At 45.3% G+C, this 14980-nt stretch overlaps 1 protein-coding gene across 3 annotated transcripts in view; it reads left to right on the forward strand.

The window, feature by feature from the left end:
* LOC135910222 (scoloptoxin SSD14-like) overlaps window positions 1-14980 on the forward strand; it is a 63599-nt gene that overhangs the window by 34662 nt on the left and 13957 nt on the right. For all 3 annotated transcript variants that reach the window (XM_065442276.1, XM_065442277.1, XM_065442278.1), the window contains 3 exons: window positions 3675-3744; window positions 4289-4476; window positions 8887-9124. In XM_065442276.1, the coding sequence (XP_065298348.1) occupies window positions 3675-3744; window positions 4289-4476; window positions 8887-9124 (496 nt within the window). The remainder of the gene's footprint in view (window positions 1-3674; window positions 3745-4288; window positions 4477-8886; window positions 9125-14980) is intronic.

Genomic DNA, 14980 nt, shown 5'->3' on the forward strand with positions numbered 1-14980 from the left:
AAGGCACGAGGGTCCCAACGATTAGTCTGAAAGATTCGACGATTGATGTATAAAAGCCGACGCGCTTGACCCGTTGATCAGGTTTTCGACGATCGCCGACCGTGTTCGTCGCTACCGTTGTGCTATAAGTGCAGCCTGTCTTGTGGGCACAGGTTCGCCCAATAAAAGTTACTTTTGTCGTTCACAGTATTGCTACTGTGTTCTTCAACGTCACGACCACGTGACAATATTAGATGCTCCTCAGGCGCCACCAACACACCCGTGCCCTTGGCCAGGCCGGCTCCCGTAGTAAACGTGGTGGCCCGTCCTTACTCAGCCGCTACGAGGTGGTTACTTCGTGGCGCGCCCTACTTTTGCGGAAGTACAGCGGCATGCTTACAAAATATTCTTCGGATCGTTTACGTCCTAGATATTACGACGCGTACGCAGTGAGCTTGAGGATGCAATTTACGTTTGCGTTACCGCTTTCGCTCCTGTGTGTGGCGAATTCGCATCATTCAGCATTTGCGCCACTCAATGGCTGTAGCAACATGCTGTCAAGGGACTTGGAAACAGCCTTGTTTTTTTTTTTTTCGGCAATGAAGGAACGTTAGGTCCTTTTACGATTTGTAGGAGCTTCACGGGCGCCTTGCACCGGAAGATATATAAGCGATGACCGCAGCCTGAAAGGAAGAGAGGCCGGGGGAAGCAACTTCCTGTAGCCACTGGCGTAGCCAGGAAAATGTTTTGTGGGCATGGAGCCACACTGGACCTGAGTAGCGGGGGCGTGGCAGGCGGGTGTTGTCGCATGTCGTTCAATGACGGGTATCCTTGGTACACAAAATTTTGGAGGGGTGCGGGGGGCGTTGTGGGCGTGTTCGCAATGCTTCTCTCCCCCCCCCCCCCCTCCTACCTTGCTACGCCTCGCGCTTCTAGCCAGCGTCAGCTCTGACAGCACCAGACAATGACCGGCCGTCAGCCGCACACGACAACAATGCAGGCGACTATATCGGGTGCGAAGGGAAACCAAAAAATCTTTTTGCGACCGCAAAGGGCAAAACAAAAATGACAAGTGATTTCATTATTTCTACCAGCCATAGGTTCCCAGAAAACGTCGTGTCGGCAATTCGTTAATTATCTGGTCATATTTAGCGAAAAATAAACAGCTCTGTGCAAGTCAAGGCAGGAACTGCCTCAGACTCACTTCTTTTTCTTCCAATAAGTGTGAGACATTGTTTGGCCTGTGTGCTCGATATCGTGAATTTCCGAACTACCCCGCAAAATCATATGAAGTTTTCTGTTCGCACGAAATATTCGCGGCATTCCATTACGAGGGGATAAATGAAGTCAAAATTGCCGAAAGAACTTCTTTTACTGCGCCCTAATATTACTGGCATTAAAGGGTAAAGGCAGGCGGGTGCTCAAAGGAATGCGCGTAGGAACGCTGATACAGGCGCAGATATCGAGTGATAACGGCCGAATTGTGCTTAGAAATGGGCCGCTAACCAACGTAGTTCCTTCCCGAAGGATTTTGACGGGGCTTGGCGGAGGTGTTTGGCGGCTGGCCACCCTGTCAGTGCTAGGAGCCCCCTGTGTGTGGCACTGAGAGGTTGAAACGTGGTACTCGCACCGCACGAGGGCCGGCGCTTTTCGTGCTACTCCAGTGAGCGCCGGTTGATTGCTGGGGCGCGAATTTCAGCCACAATGCCTCGTAACGGCGTTAGCTTTCAACGCTTATTGCAATGCATCAGTTCTCCAGCGCCCAAGGTGGCCGCAAGGAGACCGGCTGTCATATATGCGCTCAGGGTATCGCGTTTCAATCGCCGAGCACTCCTACGTGAAACAAAGGCACGAAAATTTTTTTAGTCTTATGCCACGTCGGCGATTTACATAAAGAAAGGTGCAGTAATTGATTGCCTCGATAACACAAACACCAACAACTCAAATATAACCGCGACGACAACTAAACAGCCTTTATGTTTACGAGAACACAGCAAAAGACAAAAGAGAAGAATGTGCAACCGAGCTAGATCTCAGGCGTTGTGAACAAAACCTGGTCCCATCTAATTCGGGACGGTTGGCAACCTTAGAGACGATGTCACATTGTGGTTCGTTGTGCATTCCCAACGTTTTCTGTAATAATCCATCTGAGGAGAAGGAACAGCGCTAAATGGCAGAGGCAATAACAAGAGAGACCGCTGCTGGCCAAATGAAAGTAACTGTTCGGCGAAGCTATTAGCATCACAGCCATTGCAGTTAGAAAAATTTGGAGGACGTTTCGGAGAATTCGTTTTTTTCGGCAACCACTGCACCATATTTGGCGAGGTTCGTTGCATTTAAAAGAAAACTTAGAATCTAGCGGCCGTTGGTTTCGAATTTTTCATTTCGGTTGTCAATTCTTTTAATAAAAATTCGCAAATGTCGAAAATTTTAAGAAAACGAAACTATCATGTTTACAACTCTGTAACTCAGCAATTAAAAATGATATCAGAGTTCTGTGAATTGCATCTAATAGTACATCTAAAGCGGAAAAAATCGATGTTGCACATGCATCTAAAAACATTAGAAATATGAAAATACAGCTTTTGCAGAATCCTTTTTCAATACGTAACAAATTCACGTAGGATATAACATGACGCATCGAATTTGTCCTCTTTCCATGCTCTAATGGGTGCCGCTTACAGTACCGCGACATCTGTTCTTGTTGCAGAGTTATCACTTTTAAACTTCGGGCTTCTACTTTTTTTGACGTTCCCAAATTTTGAATATCTTTGAAACAAAATTCAGGCTCTAAACCGAAATTCCGTTTCAACGGAGACTAGAATTTACCTTCCCTTCTCACATGCAACAAATTTTATTAAAATCGGTCCTGGAGTTATCTCAGAGAAACGTTTTTGCGTTTTACATGTATTTGAATAGGCCGCGTCGGAATTGAGCGCGTTCCACTCTTCAGAGTGGACTGCGATAGCATTCAGAGATCCCTGACTTCTCACGCTTCCCAGCAACTAGAGCGTATGTAACCGTAATGTTTGCGGGAAACGCTGGCCGCGAGCTCTATGAACGAAGGCGGGCTTTATGGTAGAAACGCGACCTCTTGCGTAGGCCACGATGCGGCGAAAGCGAGAAGCCATCTGGCGGTATTGCAAGGAACCGAGCGCGCCGCTCCGTGGCCTCCAAGATACTCGCGAGCCGGCGCGCGCAAATGGCGGACGCCGTGGCCGGTCGATGGTTGGTAGAAACGCTGAAAAAGAGGTTCCTTTGAGTTTTTGCGTAACAGAATTATGTTTTCTCGTATAGTCAAATTATGATACGACGCCATCATGTCTGTAGCTTGTGTGTAAGTCGTACTTTACGATTTTATACGTATTTTAGCTTGGGAAATTCAATTATTTCAGTAACTTCCTTACGCCATATGGGAGACCTGGGTATAGGTGGTTCGAGTTGCTTTTTTACCGAAATGACGTCCGACACTGGACGCTGGGCGCCGACGTGTGACGCTGACGCCGGATTTTCTGCGACACCGGGGCCCTTAACGCTGTCGCGTGAATATATATATATATATATATATATATATATATATATATATATACACGTTTGAGCTTGATACATAAGCTGTTCGTTTTATGTGATTTGAAGCTGTGTTGCGCAAATCTCGATTGAGACGCTGTACCGCGCGTTCCCCTTCTTCCTCACAGTTTCGTGGAGGCTTTGAAGTTTGCCTTGGCAAAGCGGCCGGAGCTTGGAGACGACCAAAACGTCAAAGTCGTGAGTACATTCCAAGGAATCGGTGGCAAATGTAAATTCACAGAATTAATTGTCGTCCCTATCGACAAAACATTTAGGTGTGCGTGCGCGCGCACGCACACCTAAATCAATCTATCTATCTATCTATCTATCTATCTATCTATCTATCTATCTATCTATCTATCTATCTATCTATCTATCTATCTATCTATCTATCTATCTATCTATCTATCTATCTATCTATCTATCTATCTATCTATCTATCTATCTATCTATCTATCTATCTATCTATCTATCTATCTATCTATCTATCTATCTATCTATCTATCTATCTATCTATCTATCTATCTATCTATCTATCTATCTATCTATCTATCTATCTAATCTCATCTGCATCTCGAAAACACTCTACGGCCACTTACTATGCTTCTTCAAGGTTAGTCAACCAACTTGTCCCGACTTTTCTACTTTTCTTTGTCCCGACTAACTACTTTTCTGCGCGAACGAACCGACTATCCACGAACAGTACAGCGCCAAGAAGGGCTGATTTGTCTCCGTATTACAGAGGCAGACCAGCATGGTGACCGATGTCATCGGATTCGCTGCGCAAAATTACGACAAAGCGAAGCCCCTGGCATCGCCCCAAAATTACGGCATCAAGTACGCCCCCGACGAGGACTTCGGCGGCGCGCAGCTGACCATCGTGGGGCCCACCGGCGACGCTCTGTCTGTCACGTCCGCGCTTAACGGAATGTGAGTTTCTTCACCTAACAACGCGAAAAGGCACCGGAAACGGGAGGGAGATAGATGTTTGCGACTCGTTCGCAGTCCTGAGCCACATCGGGTGAAACTGGGCGTTAACGCATGGTAATCAAAGCTTTTGCTTTTGAACGTTTCATACGTGCTCGTCTATGTGTTGCATATGTCTTAGGATTGTGTGTTGATAACTGATAGCGCTGCATAAGTGTCCTGCCTTTTTGCGAATGGTTAATGAGAACTGTACGAACCTTCATTTAAAAAAAATAAAGAAAGAGAAAAAACAACAACCACATAGCGACAGACTAGCGCCACCTTGCTGAATCTCAACCCGTATTCCAGGGAAGCAAACTTTGCAGAGACAACGAGGCTGCTGTGAATGGTGTGCTTATTGGTTATAGCGTCAGGGCATTTTTGCGGTTCGACAGTTTCGGTTGCAATAGAACCGGAGCTGTAGGACCGGAGCCTTAACTGTTTTACGCGCGGTTGATTGGTGTGGGTGTTTCTTTTCTTTGTTTTACGCCGCGTATAGTCGCACGAAAATATTTACTGGTAAGAAAATTGCCGGTAGAAATTCATTTATACATCACTCTTACGCGATACCATCCGCGTCCCTTTGACGAACCACGGAGTGTTGGTGTGACAGATGACGTTCCGAGAAGTGGATTGCAGGACGCGACACCACCTTGAAGTGCCCGAACCACCCAGCACGTGTGGTGACAGCGTTTGTGTCAGTGTCTCTTACATTGCCCCTAAACACGCTGCGTTCAATTCGTTAGGCGAATGAAGATACCTTGAAACTTCTGTGGCCTTTCCCAGCAAGAAAAAGCGAGATACGCTAGAATAATGCGAAATTCATAACGAAACGTGTTCGGAATACTTATAATGTTACCTAGAATACCTAAACATGTCCTCTTACACGTTACAATTGCTGCTGCTACGGTTCAGCTGCAGTTATAGGGTGCGCCAGCTAACGTTAGCCAACCTGTTCACGCCCCCCCCCCCCCCCCCCCGTACGCGCACACACACACTAAAGAAAGATTTTGAAAAAGCCTCACAGATACTCCTCTAAGCGTAGGCATTGTGCCACTTGCTCACGTCCACGCAGCGCGGTATCATTATCAATGTTATGAAACTTGACCTGGCCAGTACAAACGACAGCACTGCGGCGACACACAAACTGGTGCGGACGGCGTCGCGAGCAGCATTTATGGCGCAAGCAAAGTGCGACAGGTGGTGGCGCCACGTGCGCTGATTACGTTTCGATCGTTATAAGCCGTTATCGCTATTTAACGCCTTATCCATCCGCGTCGAACCATTATGCGCCGCGTATACCATGTATCGTGAACGCAATCTGCGATGCAGACAGAGAGTGCCGACTGCTGATAGCTTCGTGCACTGTGTTCTCGGCGCTGACGTTGAAGAGAGACGCCCGTTTCTTGAAAGCGATCTGCGAAAGGGCCAGAGTTCGGTACGTGCTGAGAGCTCCGTGAGCGCTCTGTTTTCGACACTTCCCGCGTTTAGGGGGAGCCAGCGCCAAGGTGAATTCGCTCGCTGCTGAGGGCGCCATCTTGAAAGCGATCGTCTTGCGGAACGGACGGACGGACGGTTTTTCCGGTTGGGCAAGCATAGATATGCTTACGCATTTGGAACGCGGCGCAAGATGGTATTTTAAGGCTTACCGTGTCCGGTCACGGTCGATCCAAATGTGTCGCGAAGCTTCCGGCACGAAGCGGTGCTGAGCCACTGATCGCGGACATCAGCAAATGTGGCTGGGGGAGCAGCGATTGAAGCGCTGCTTTGTGAGGAGGGGTCAAGCATTCAGAAACAAAAAAGCAACATTTTTTTTCATAGAAAGAGACACAGTTTGATTTCATTCAACAAAAATAAAATTCATAATCAATGCATATGCATGTATGGCGAGGAAAGAAAGGACAACTCTCTTTTACGTTATGATCAAGAATAAATGCCTGCTCTTTAGCAGCCGCCTATAAAAGGGGGGCCGCCGCTATCAAATATAACGCAATGCGGCTATTGAAGGCGGGCGCGTAAAGTTCACTTGCTACTTCACACCCCATTGACATGGTGGGCTGCTTTGCTTGTCAACGTTTGTATGAATTCTGGTGGCGCGGTATTTGCAAGGTGTGTTTCATCGTTGGTCGACGTGCTCAGCCAGAAGTAAGTTGCGACCACCAGTACATTGTTTACTTACGCTGCCCTCGTGCGACTGTGCTGGCCCATATGCCTGGAGTCCGAAGGCGCGACCACCACTCGAAGTCCAAAGCTTCCTTCTTCGGCCTGCGATGAAACATGTTCCATGAATGCTTGAAATGCCCATAAGACGAATTGCACGGTCATGTGAAAATGCAGCTTCAAAGGCGGGCCACAAAAACAAATTTCGCGCCGTTCAGAACAAAAATGACACCACTTTTGTTTTTAACGGGAATGCCGTCGCATTCCTTTTCTTGTTCCACCGGAAGTGTTTCCTCGTCACACAGATGGCGCCACTAAGCCCCGCTAACCGCCAATGAGCCGCCATGTTTTCAACGTATAGGCTTCTATGGAAGCTTCGCTACCATATGTATTTACCTCGGTTCAGTCGTCACACCTCTGACGATCGAACACCGCAACTTTTATAATTGTATCTTGCACAGGTCCTTTAAAATCTGTTTTTTTTCGTTGAGCAGCTCAGTTAACACTTGCTGGGACACACGGTATAACAATGGCGCATTAGTGATCCTTTTTTGTAGTGGAAATCCAATGCTAAGTCTCATATATTTACATCCAATTCAGATAGTGCTTGTGTCCTCTAACACTCAAACAGTTACCTGTTGCCAGGACAACAAAAGAATTGTCGGGACTCCGTTTCCTTCATATGGTAGGCTGATACTGTCATCACGTTTCCTTATATGCTTCTTGTTAATACAAAGAAAAAAAACCTTGCTTTAGTGCGCAATTCGTTGCAAGGAAGGAAGGAAGGAAGGAAGGCGACCGGACAGAGCGCAAATTTCACCAACCAGCCCAAGCAGCCGCCCTTTTTCATTAAACGCCTTCAGAATGCACTTCATAATATTCATCATCATCATCAGTATAATCATCATAGGCCTATTTTTCTGTCCACTGCAGTCCGAAGGCCTCTCCCAGCAATCTACAATTACCCCTGTCTTGTGCTAGCCGATTCAAACCTACACCTGCAAATTTCCTAATTTTTCATCCAAGTCAGTTTTATTTGATTAGAAGCGTACATCAAATTTCCATGGACTGTTCGGAGTCGTATCCAAAGGCTATTACTGGGTCCAATACTGAAGTGGAATAAGGCACGCGGGTATAGGTTGCATACTCGCACTGAAAGCATGATAACGATAGATGAAGCTCACAATTTTCATCTTGTATAAAAAAAAGTAATAAGGACAAACAAAAAACGTACAAGCAAACGGAACCAGAAAAAAGAACGCTAAACTATTATGCATTCAATACCAATACATAGTGTACAAATGGTGGACGAACAAGGTAGTTTGGATTTCTTGTTGACTCATCAGGTAATAGAAGTTTTCATTCAGAGAAATAAAAAAAATCATACATATATCAAGCTATTATATAGGGAAAGGAGAGGTGAAGACAATGTCATGACAAGATAATTATTTATGAGAAATATTTTTTCGCGATGATATTGAAGTTATGAACTTTTAATTTCTTCACTCCACCTAATTTTCTGCCGTCTTCGATTGCGCTTCACTTCCCTTGGAGCCCATTCTGTAACTCTTATTGTCCATCGGTTATCTGCTCTACGCATTATGTGGTCTGCGCTGCTTCATTTTTATCTCTCAGTGTCAACTAGAATATCGACTATCCCTGCCTGTTTGCTCTCTGATTCACACCGCTCACTTCCTGTCTCTTAAGTTTACGTCTAGCAATGTTATTTCCATCGCTCTTTGCGCGGTCCTTAATTTGTTCTCGATTTTCTTTGTTAACCTTCAGTAGAATGCAATGATTGTACGCTTTTCTTTTCAAAGATAGTGATAAGTTCTTAATCAGGATTTGGTAATGCCCGCCGTATTTACTCAAACCCATTTTTTTTCTGTAAATTTCACTCTCAAAATCATGGTCTCGTATGAGTAACTGACCTAGATAGACAAACTTCTGCACAGACTCTAGAGATTGACTGCAGATCATGAATTCGTGTTCCCTTGCCATGCTATTCAACATTACTTTTGTTTTCTGCATAATAATATTATCGTAATATTATAGGGCCAGTTACACATCACACGTGATAATATGCTTTCATTGCTCCAATGCTGGATTAATTTAATTCTTGTCTTTAAGTGAAATTCTGGCGAGTATGAGAGAGATGGAGTCGCGAAGCGGGCTTCGTCACCGCTGGTTTCTCCACCTAAATTAACAACACAGGTTCGGGAGTGGCTTCGAGTCCTCGTCCGGACTGCTGCTCAATAATTACATGGACGCCTTCGCCAAGCCTGGAAAGCAGTTCAACCTGGACCCATCGCCGGCTAACCAGTTGGGTCCTGGCAAGAGGCCCATGACGTCCATGGTCCCCACCATCATCACCAAGTCTGCCACGCCTTCCGAGCTGGTGGGCGCCTTCGGCGGCAGCGGTGGCCTTCCGGCCATCTCTGCAGTGGCGCAGGTAAGAAGTAGGCCTAAGTGGTTCTTTATTAAAATGAACAAAACAAACAAAGGAAAAGGATTGGAAGGACATTGCTGCTGACCGCATTGTAACTGTGTAGCGCGGTATGCTGACACATAAACTGTGGTCAGCAGAGATGCAGCATGGGAAGCTAGTAAAATGACATAGAGAGATTATAGTGGTGAGTCTAGAGGAGAGGATAGAGTAAAACACAGCAGGGGGCGGTAAGTAGGGGGGGCTATTATGCAAGTGTCCACCTAGTGGACATGGTCATTTTGTCTGCTGCTGGAGTTCTGGTGGGCTGTGCTGGGGCACACGTCAGAAGAAGACAGGCGCCCCCAGGCAATCAGCACTTAAGCACCAGACGAAATGTACAGGTTCACTAGGTGGACACTTACAGAATAGCCCCCCAGCTATCGAATGACATAATCAACGCACTGCCTGCAGCCACTTTGTCTCGTTATATGTACTTGCATTAAAAATATATCATACGAACCCAACAAACATGGACACCAAGGACAACGTGGGGAAAATTACTTCTACCTAGTAAGTGAAAAAAAAGAAACGATAAATTAATGGAAATGAAAGTGGAGGAAAAACACAACTCGCCGCAGGTGGGGAACGATATCACGTCTTCGCGTTACGCGTGCGATGCGCTACGCGTGCGATGCTCCGGAAGCATCGCAAGTGTAATGCGAAGACGTGGGATCGTTTCCCACCTGCGGCAAGTTGTTTTTTTTTCTCATCCACTTTCATTTCCATGAATTGATCATTTGTTTAATTCACGTATTAAGTACATGTAATTTCCCCTATGTTGTCCTTGGTGTCAATGTTTGTTGGCTTCTTATGATTAATAAAAATCGGTTCCCTCGGTTAACTCCCTATCTTCGCGTTTATTGCACTAAACATACTTACTGATATAGAACCATGGAGTTTCCTACAATACTTACAAAAGGGAACTTTGGCGCTGCAATCGTTCAATTAGCACGGGAATGACGGGTGGTACACGGAGTTGTCTGCTCTTCGTGCTTGTGGATTCCAACGCTGTTATGGCTTCGTTTCTTATTCTTTACCTGCCTGCAATTTCTTAAGCTTCAAAGCAACCTATACTTTTGTGAATGCAGAGGACTCTGCGAACACACATAGTCGCAGCGGTTCAGCGTGTCGAGCTGGCCAAATCGAAACGCGCCAAACGTCTCAACGCGCCGACTTGTCCTCGGGGAATTAATGAGGTTGTTCTGTGCCGCTTTCCGATGCATGCGTCCGTGGTGTAATGGTTTCCACATTGGGCTTCCAAGTGCGAGAGGTTCTGTGTTCGAATCCTACCGTCTGACACTCTTGACAATGCTTATGCAATTATTTAAAACGCAGTACTTTGTTGAAAATCATGAGTTTATAAAGTAACGGGGCCGTTTGAAGCCAGAAGGACCAACCTAAGCCAAGTCTATTAACCGTCAATTTCACGGTGGCTTAAACGCTTCGCCTGCTGCTCCCGTGGACACTGGTGCTATTGAGTTCCCTCCAGTGATTATCGCGTGAAACTGCACGCACATAGCATGTTTTATCTTGGCGAATTCAATGGAACACGGGGTTGACGAACCGAAACTGCTCAGTGGGTTACGTGAGACGCCGTAGGATCGGCTCGTTGCCCACCCACGTCTCTCTTAACGAGCGCGAAGCACAGCATTTGTCTTTTTTTTGGCACTTCGTTCCCATCGGAAATGCAGCAGCCGAGGTTGAGAATCGAACCCGGAACCTCGTGCCCACCAGCCACAATGCAATAACCATTGGACCACCGCGGCGTCTGCTGAGGTTTTGAGCCGACTCTTGGGAAAACTTTCAAAGAACATCGAGTATAAATAGTAAAAAAACTATGAGCTACTCATGGCGTGACGACCACTGAGCAGTTCCCTGCTCCTAAACACAGTTCTTCTGTTACAGCGTCCTGCATTTTCACAATGTCTGCCCAGTTGCTCCGCAAGGCAAAGGAGCCGTGGTCCTGTGCTGTGGTGGCGCAGGACCGTGGAACACACATTTTGTATTTGTTGTTGGTGAAGCATGGACAATTTTCGCCCGGCAATGCTGCCGCTCTTCCGCATGACATGCGATGAAAGAAAGTTCGCGCGACCATAACCGAATCCCATGGTCTGTAACCAGCTACTGGGACACTGGCGCCCTCGAAGTGACCCCCAGATTTTGCGTCACTGGGCAGGCGTTGAAAAAAAGCCAGAAATAAATCACTCTTTCAGATATGTTATTTCGGAAACTCGCCTTCTAACTCCGGAGAAGCTCCGCGTGCCAATATTCAGGAGATCACCGCCTGACGCGCCACCAGTAGGCTGCAAAACGAAACTCTGCTTCGATATTTATGGCCTGCTGTACAAAGAAAGTGTTCGTAATGACGAATTCAGATGATAAATAAGGCAAGAAAGAAAGAAATGCTTACCAAAAATTATTATGTGAAAGAACGAAAGGTGCGCGAACCAAGCAGAAAACAGCGCTAAACAACAGGACGAAGAGAGGGACACAAACCACAGCACTGACTAACAACGAAGTTTCCTTATTCTTTCAGTCCGCATATATATACTCTACCACTATCTCAAAGCGCAAGAACGACAGAAATTCAGCATGCGCAGGGGCAATAAATTGCAATCAATGAGATAGGAAGGCTATCGCCTTCGGAAGGAGGGAAATGGAGGGGAGGCTTACACATGCTTCGCCGCTATTATGAATGTGAAAGGCATCGGAAATAGCTCATTGATTGCAGTTTACTTCCCCTGTGCATGCTGAGTTTCTCTTGTCTTTATGCTTTGAGATGGCGGTAGAGTATATGTATGCTGACTGAAAGAATAAGGACACTTGGTTGTTTGTCAGCGCTGTGGTCTGTGTCCCTCTCTCCGTCCAGTTGTTTAGCGCTGTTTTGTGCTCGTAATCATGAACCAACCAGTCTAAATGCGTACTTTTTTGCAGTGCTTGAAACCTGTAAGTGAAACAAAAATGTGATTTTTTGTGATTTTTTAATGCTCACTTCAAGAAAGATTACGAAGGTGGTTGGTTGCACAGTTCAAACCACAGATAGTAAAAAAAAATGTGCGGAAACCATTGACGATAATTGTCAATGCGAGCGAAAAACACGAAATAACAAATGAACGAACGAACGAGTGACAACAAGCCCACTCCTCTCCGCCCCACCACGAGAGAGCTGCCCAAGAGCTTACGTGAAACTGTTCTTCCTTTGCTCATTATTCGTTAAGACTCACGATCTGCAGGACTTTATTAAAGTTTTACCATACCATACCATACCATACCCTACGAAAGAAAAAGAAATACCGCGTGCCGACATCAAATCAGCAAAATCATGTGCATCCTTTTAACTAATTCGATCTCCATACGTCCGACAAGCTTGGCCACGCTGTGTCACCGCGCTGTGTCACCGTCGGACTTGCATATATAAGTGTTGGGTTCTGTTGTGAGACATCGGTTTAGGAACTTTCTTTTGGCAGGACTGATACGCACATTCAAGGCAAATTGAAAGCGGAGTTATTGCACTTTGCAAAGCACTAGGAATATTTCATACAAAAATGCTTCCCCACTTTCTTTAGAACTTTTATCACCTTTCTATCAACTTTACTAACATCCTATAGACCTTTACTTTTGAGTAACGTTTGTCAAAAGAAAGTTGGTAACTTCTTTTCTAACTTCAGTATGTTAAAAAAGAGTCACTAGAACGTTAAGACACACTATTCTAACTTTTTAGAAACACCATTTAATAGGAATTTAATAAAAATAATTATGCTTTTTAAAATGCGCAACACGAGCTACAGAACATGCATGAACATTATTTAATAAGCTTATAATTATTCAGTGAACATGGCTTGTGCAAGACGGTGTTGTTGCTTCATTTTAAATCAGCTTTCTAATAACACTGGTTATTAGAAAATTTGTAAAAATGAATTATTGAAAAATGAACCGGTGACATAATCTAAATTATGAATGAATATGCAAGGACTGGCTGCCTTTAAATATTTTTTTGCACAGTAACTGTATTCCTATTTTTTAATCAACTTCCTAGTAAGAGATGATCGTAGAATATTCATAAAAGAATTGTATATAATACCGGACGCTAAGAGGAAATATGGTCTCACCAATCCAAGATGAGGGCACGTATTCTCGAAAACACGACAGCTAGCGCCATGGGAAGCGTGTATATGAGCGGTGATCATGAATTTGTGCTCAGTAGGTGTCAAAGAAGCCCGTAGGCCACCCACCATTGCAAGCAGGTGGAGCTGCACGGACGACGCGCTGGTCGGCTCGTGTTCGCCAACTAAAGCTCGCTCATGGTTCGGCTTAAGTTCCTGCATATGCTTTATAAATAAGGAAGCCTGCCTAGACACTGTAAACCCAACAATTGGGGCTTAAATGCCTGCCCTCCTCCGAGCTACGGTTTCCTTTGAGTGACAAATTCTGATATCGAAGGACGTGCTTCTGCAAACTGCATGCGCCTGAAGCGGTTGCGAATCTTGAAGGCAACATCCGCTTCGTTTTTTTTTTATGTACACTTCCTTAAACTTCGTATGAGAAAGTACAAAGCATATATTTTTACAAAGGACACACTTTTTGGACCCAACAAATTTGCTAAAGGGTCCCTACCGATTGTGATTATGAAAAAACATAAAAACACGCAATTTTCTCATTTAACACACATTTTTCTAAACACCGCAGAGTGGCGCTACTGCAGTATTTGTTTGGCGTACCAGGTTGGTTGTGTTAAGGCTCCTTGCAGTAAGGCGGTAGTTGAATTTTAATGTAGAAGTGCCTAGACAAAATGTGCTACTTGTCGAGTGCATTAACCATCGCAAACCCTCCGGACTCGTGTAACGCCATTAGTTAGACGTGTATTTCGTGCAATCCACCAGTGTCGACAGTAAGTGTCCTACTACAGCGCCTGTCCGAGCTGCCTTTGTTTTGCCAAGCTGTTTTTTCGCGCTCTCGTGAACAGTCTGGTGCTGGGGCTTCGAATCGCAGCGTATGGAAGACTGTTGAAGGTTTCGCTTTTGTGGGAGCTGGAGTTCATCGGAAGCTCTACAGTGCTTGCGCCAGAAAAACATCGGTGCCTCTGTACCTGTGAGAAGGATTGTTTGCTAAGTCTTGAAATGTAAGCAAGTTTGGCGCTTGCGAGCATTCTTGAAGCTTACGATTTGCGTAATGAGAGTTGTGTAACTAGCTAGCTAGCTAGTTACACAACTCTCATTACGCAAATCGTAAGCTAGCAGAGTGCTTTCTGATCGTAGGTTGGCCATGTTGCTGTGCACATTTAGCAAGCAATTTCATGAAAGCTTCCTATGATGTTACAGCGTACTTGTATTCTGCTGTGAAATATATGCTACCTGCCTTGATTGCTATGTCTCAATAAGCACACAATTACTAAAACACTTAAAGTTGCTGTTCATTCGGTAGTTTCCTGGCATGAAGTTACTCGTTATATAGGCATTCCCACAAGCACAGTACATGTGTCATGTACACGCCGATATGTATCATGGGCTTTGGGCGTTGGCACACGATTGCTATGTTTGACGCTCAAGCAGATAGAAGCTTTTATGACGATTTTTGTATGTATACAGTTCGGTTTGGAGGTCCGCGTCTCGAGAACCTGTGTGTATTGTTTATGTTCTTGAGTGTCTTCGCGTATTTGTCTTCTATGTTGCACAGCGGATATAGGCCGATATTGCAATAACGAGGTTTATTTTTAATCGAGACATTTCAACACACGCCGACTTTTAAGAAAGACATAGACAAACCAAATTTTAAAAACGGGATGCCAGCTCTGTGCTTTCACAAAGGTGCGTACAAAACTGG

This window comes from Dermacentor albipictus, chromosome 10 (genome assembly GCF_038994185.2).
Source record: "Dermacentor albipictus isolate Rhodes 1998 colony chromosome 10, USDA_Dalb.pri_finalv2, whole genome shotgun sequence".
In the NCBI taxonomy this organism is placed as follows: Eukaryota; Metazoa; Arthropoda; class Arachnida; order Ixodida; family Ixodidae; genus Dermacentor; species Dermacentor albipictus.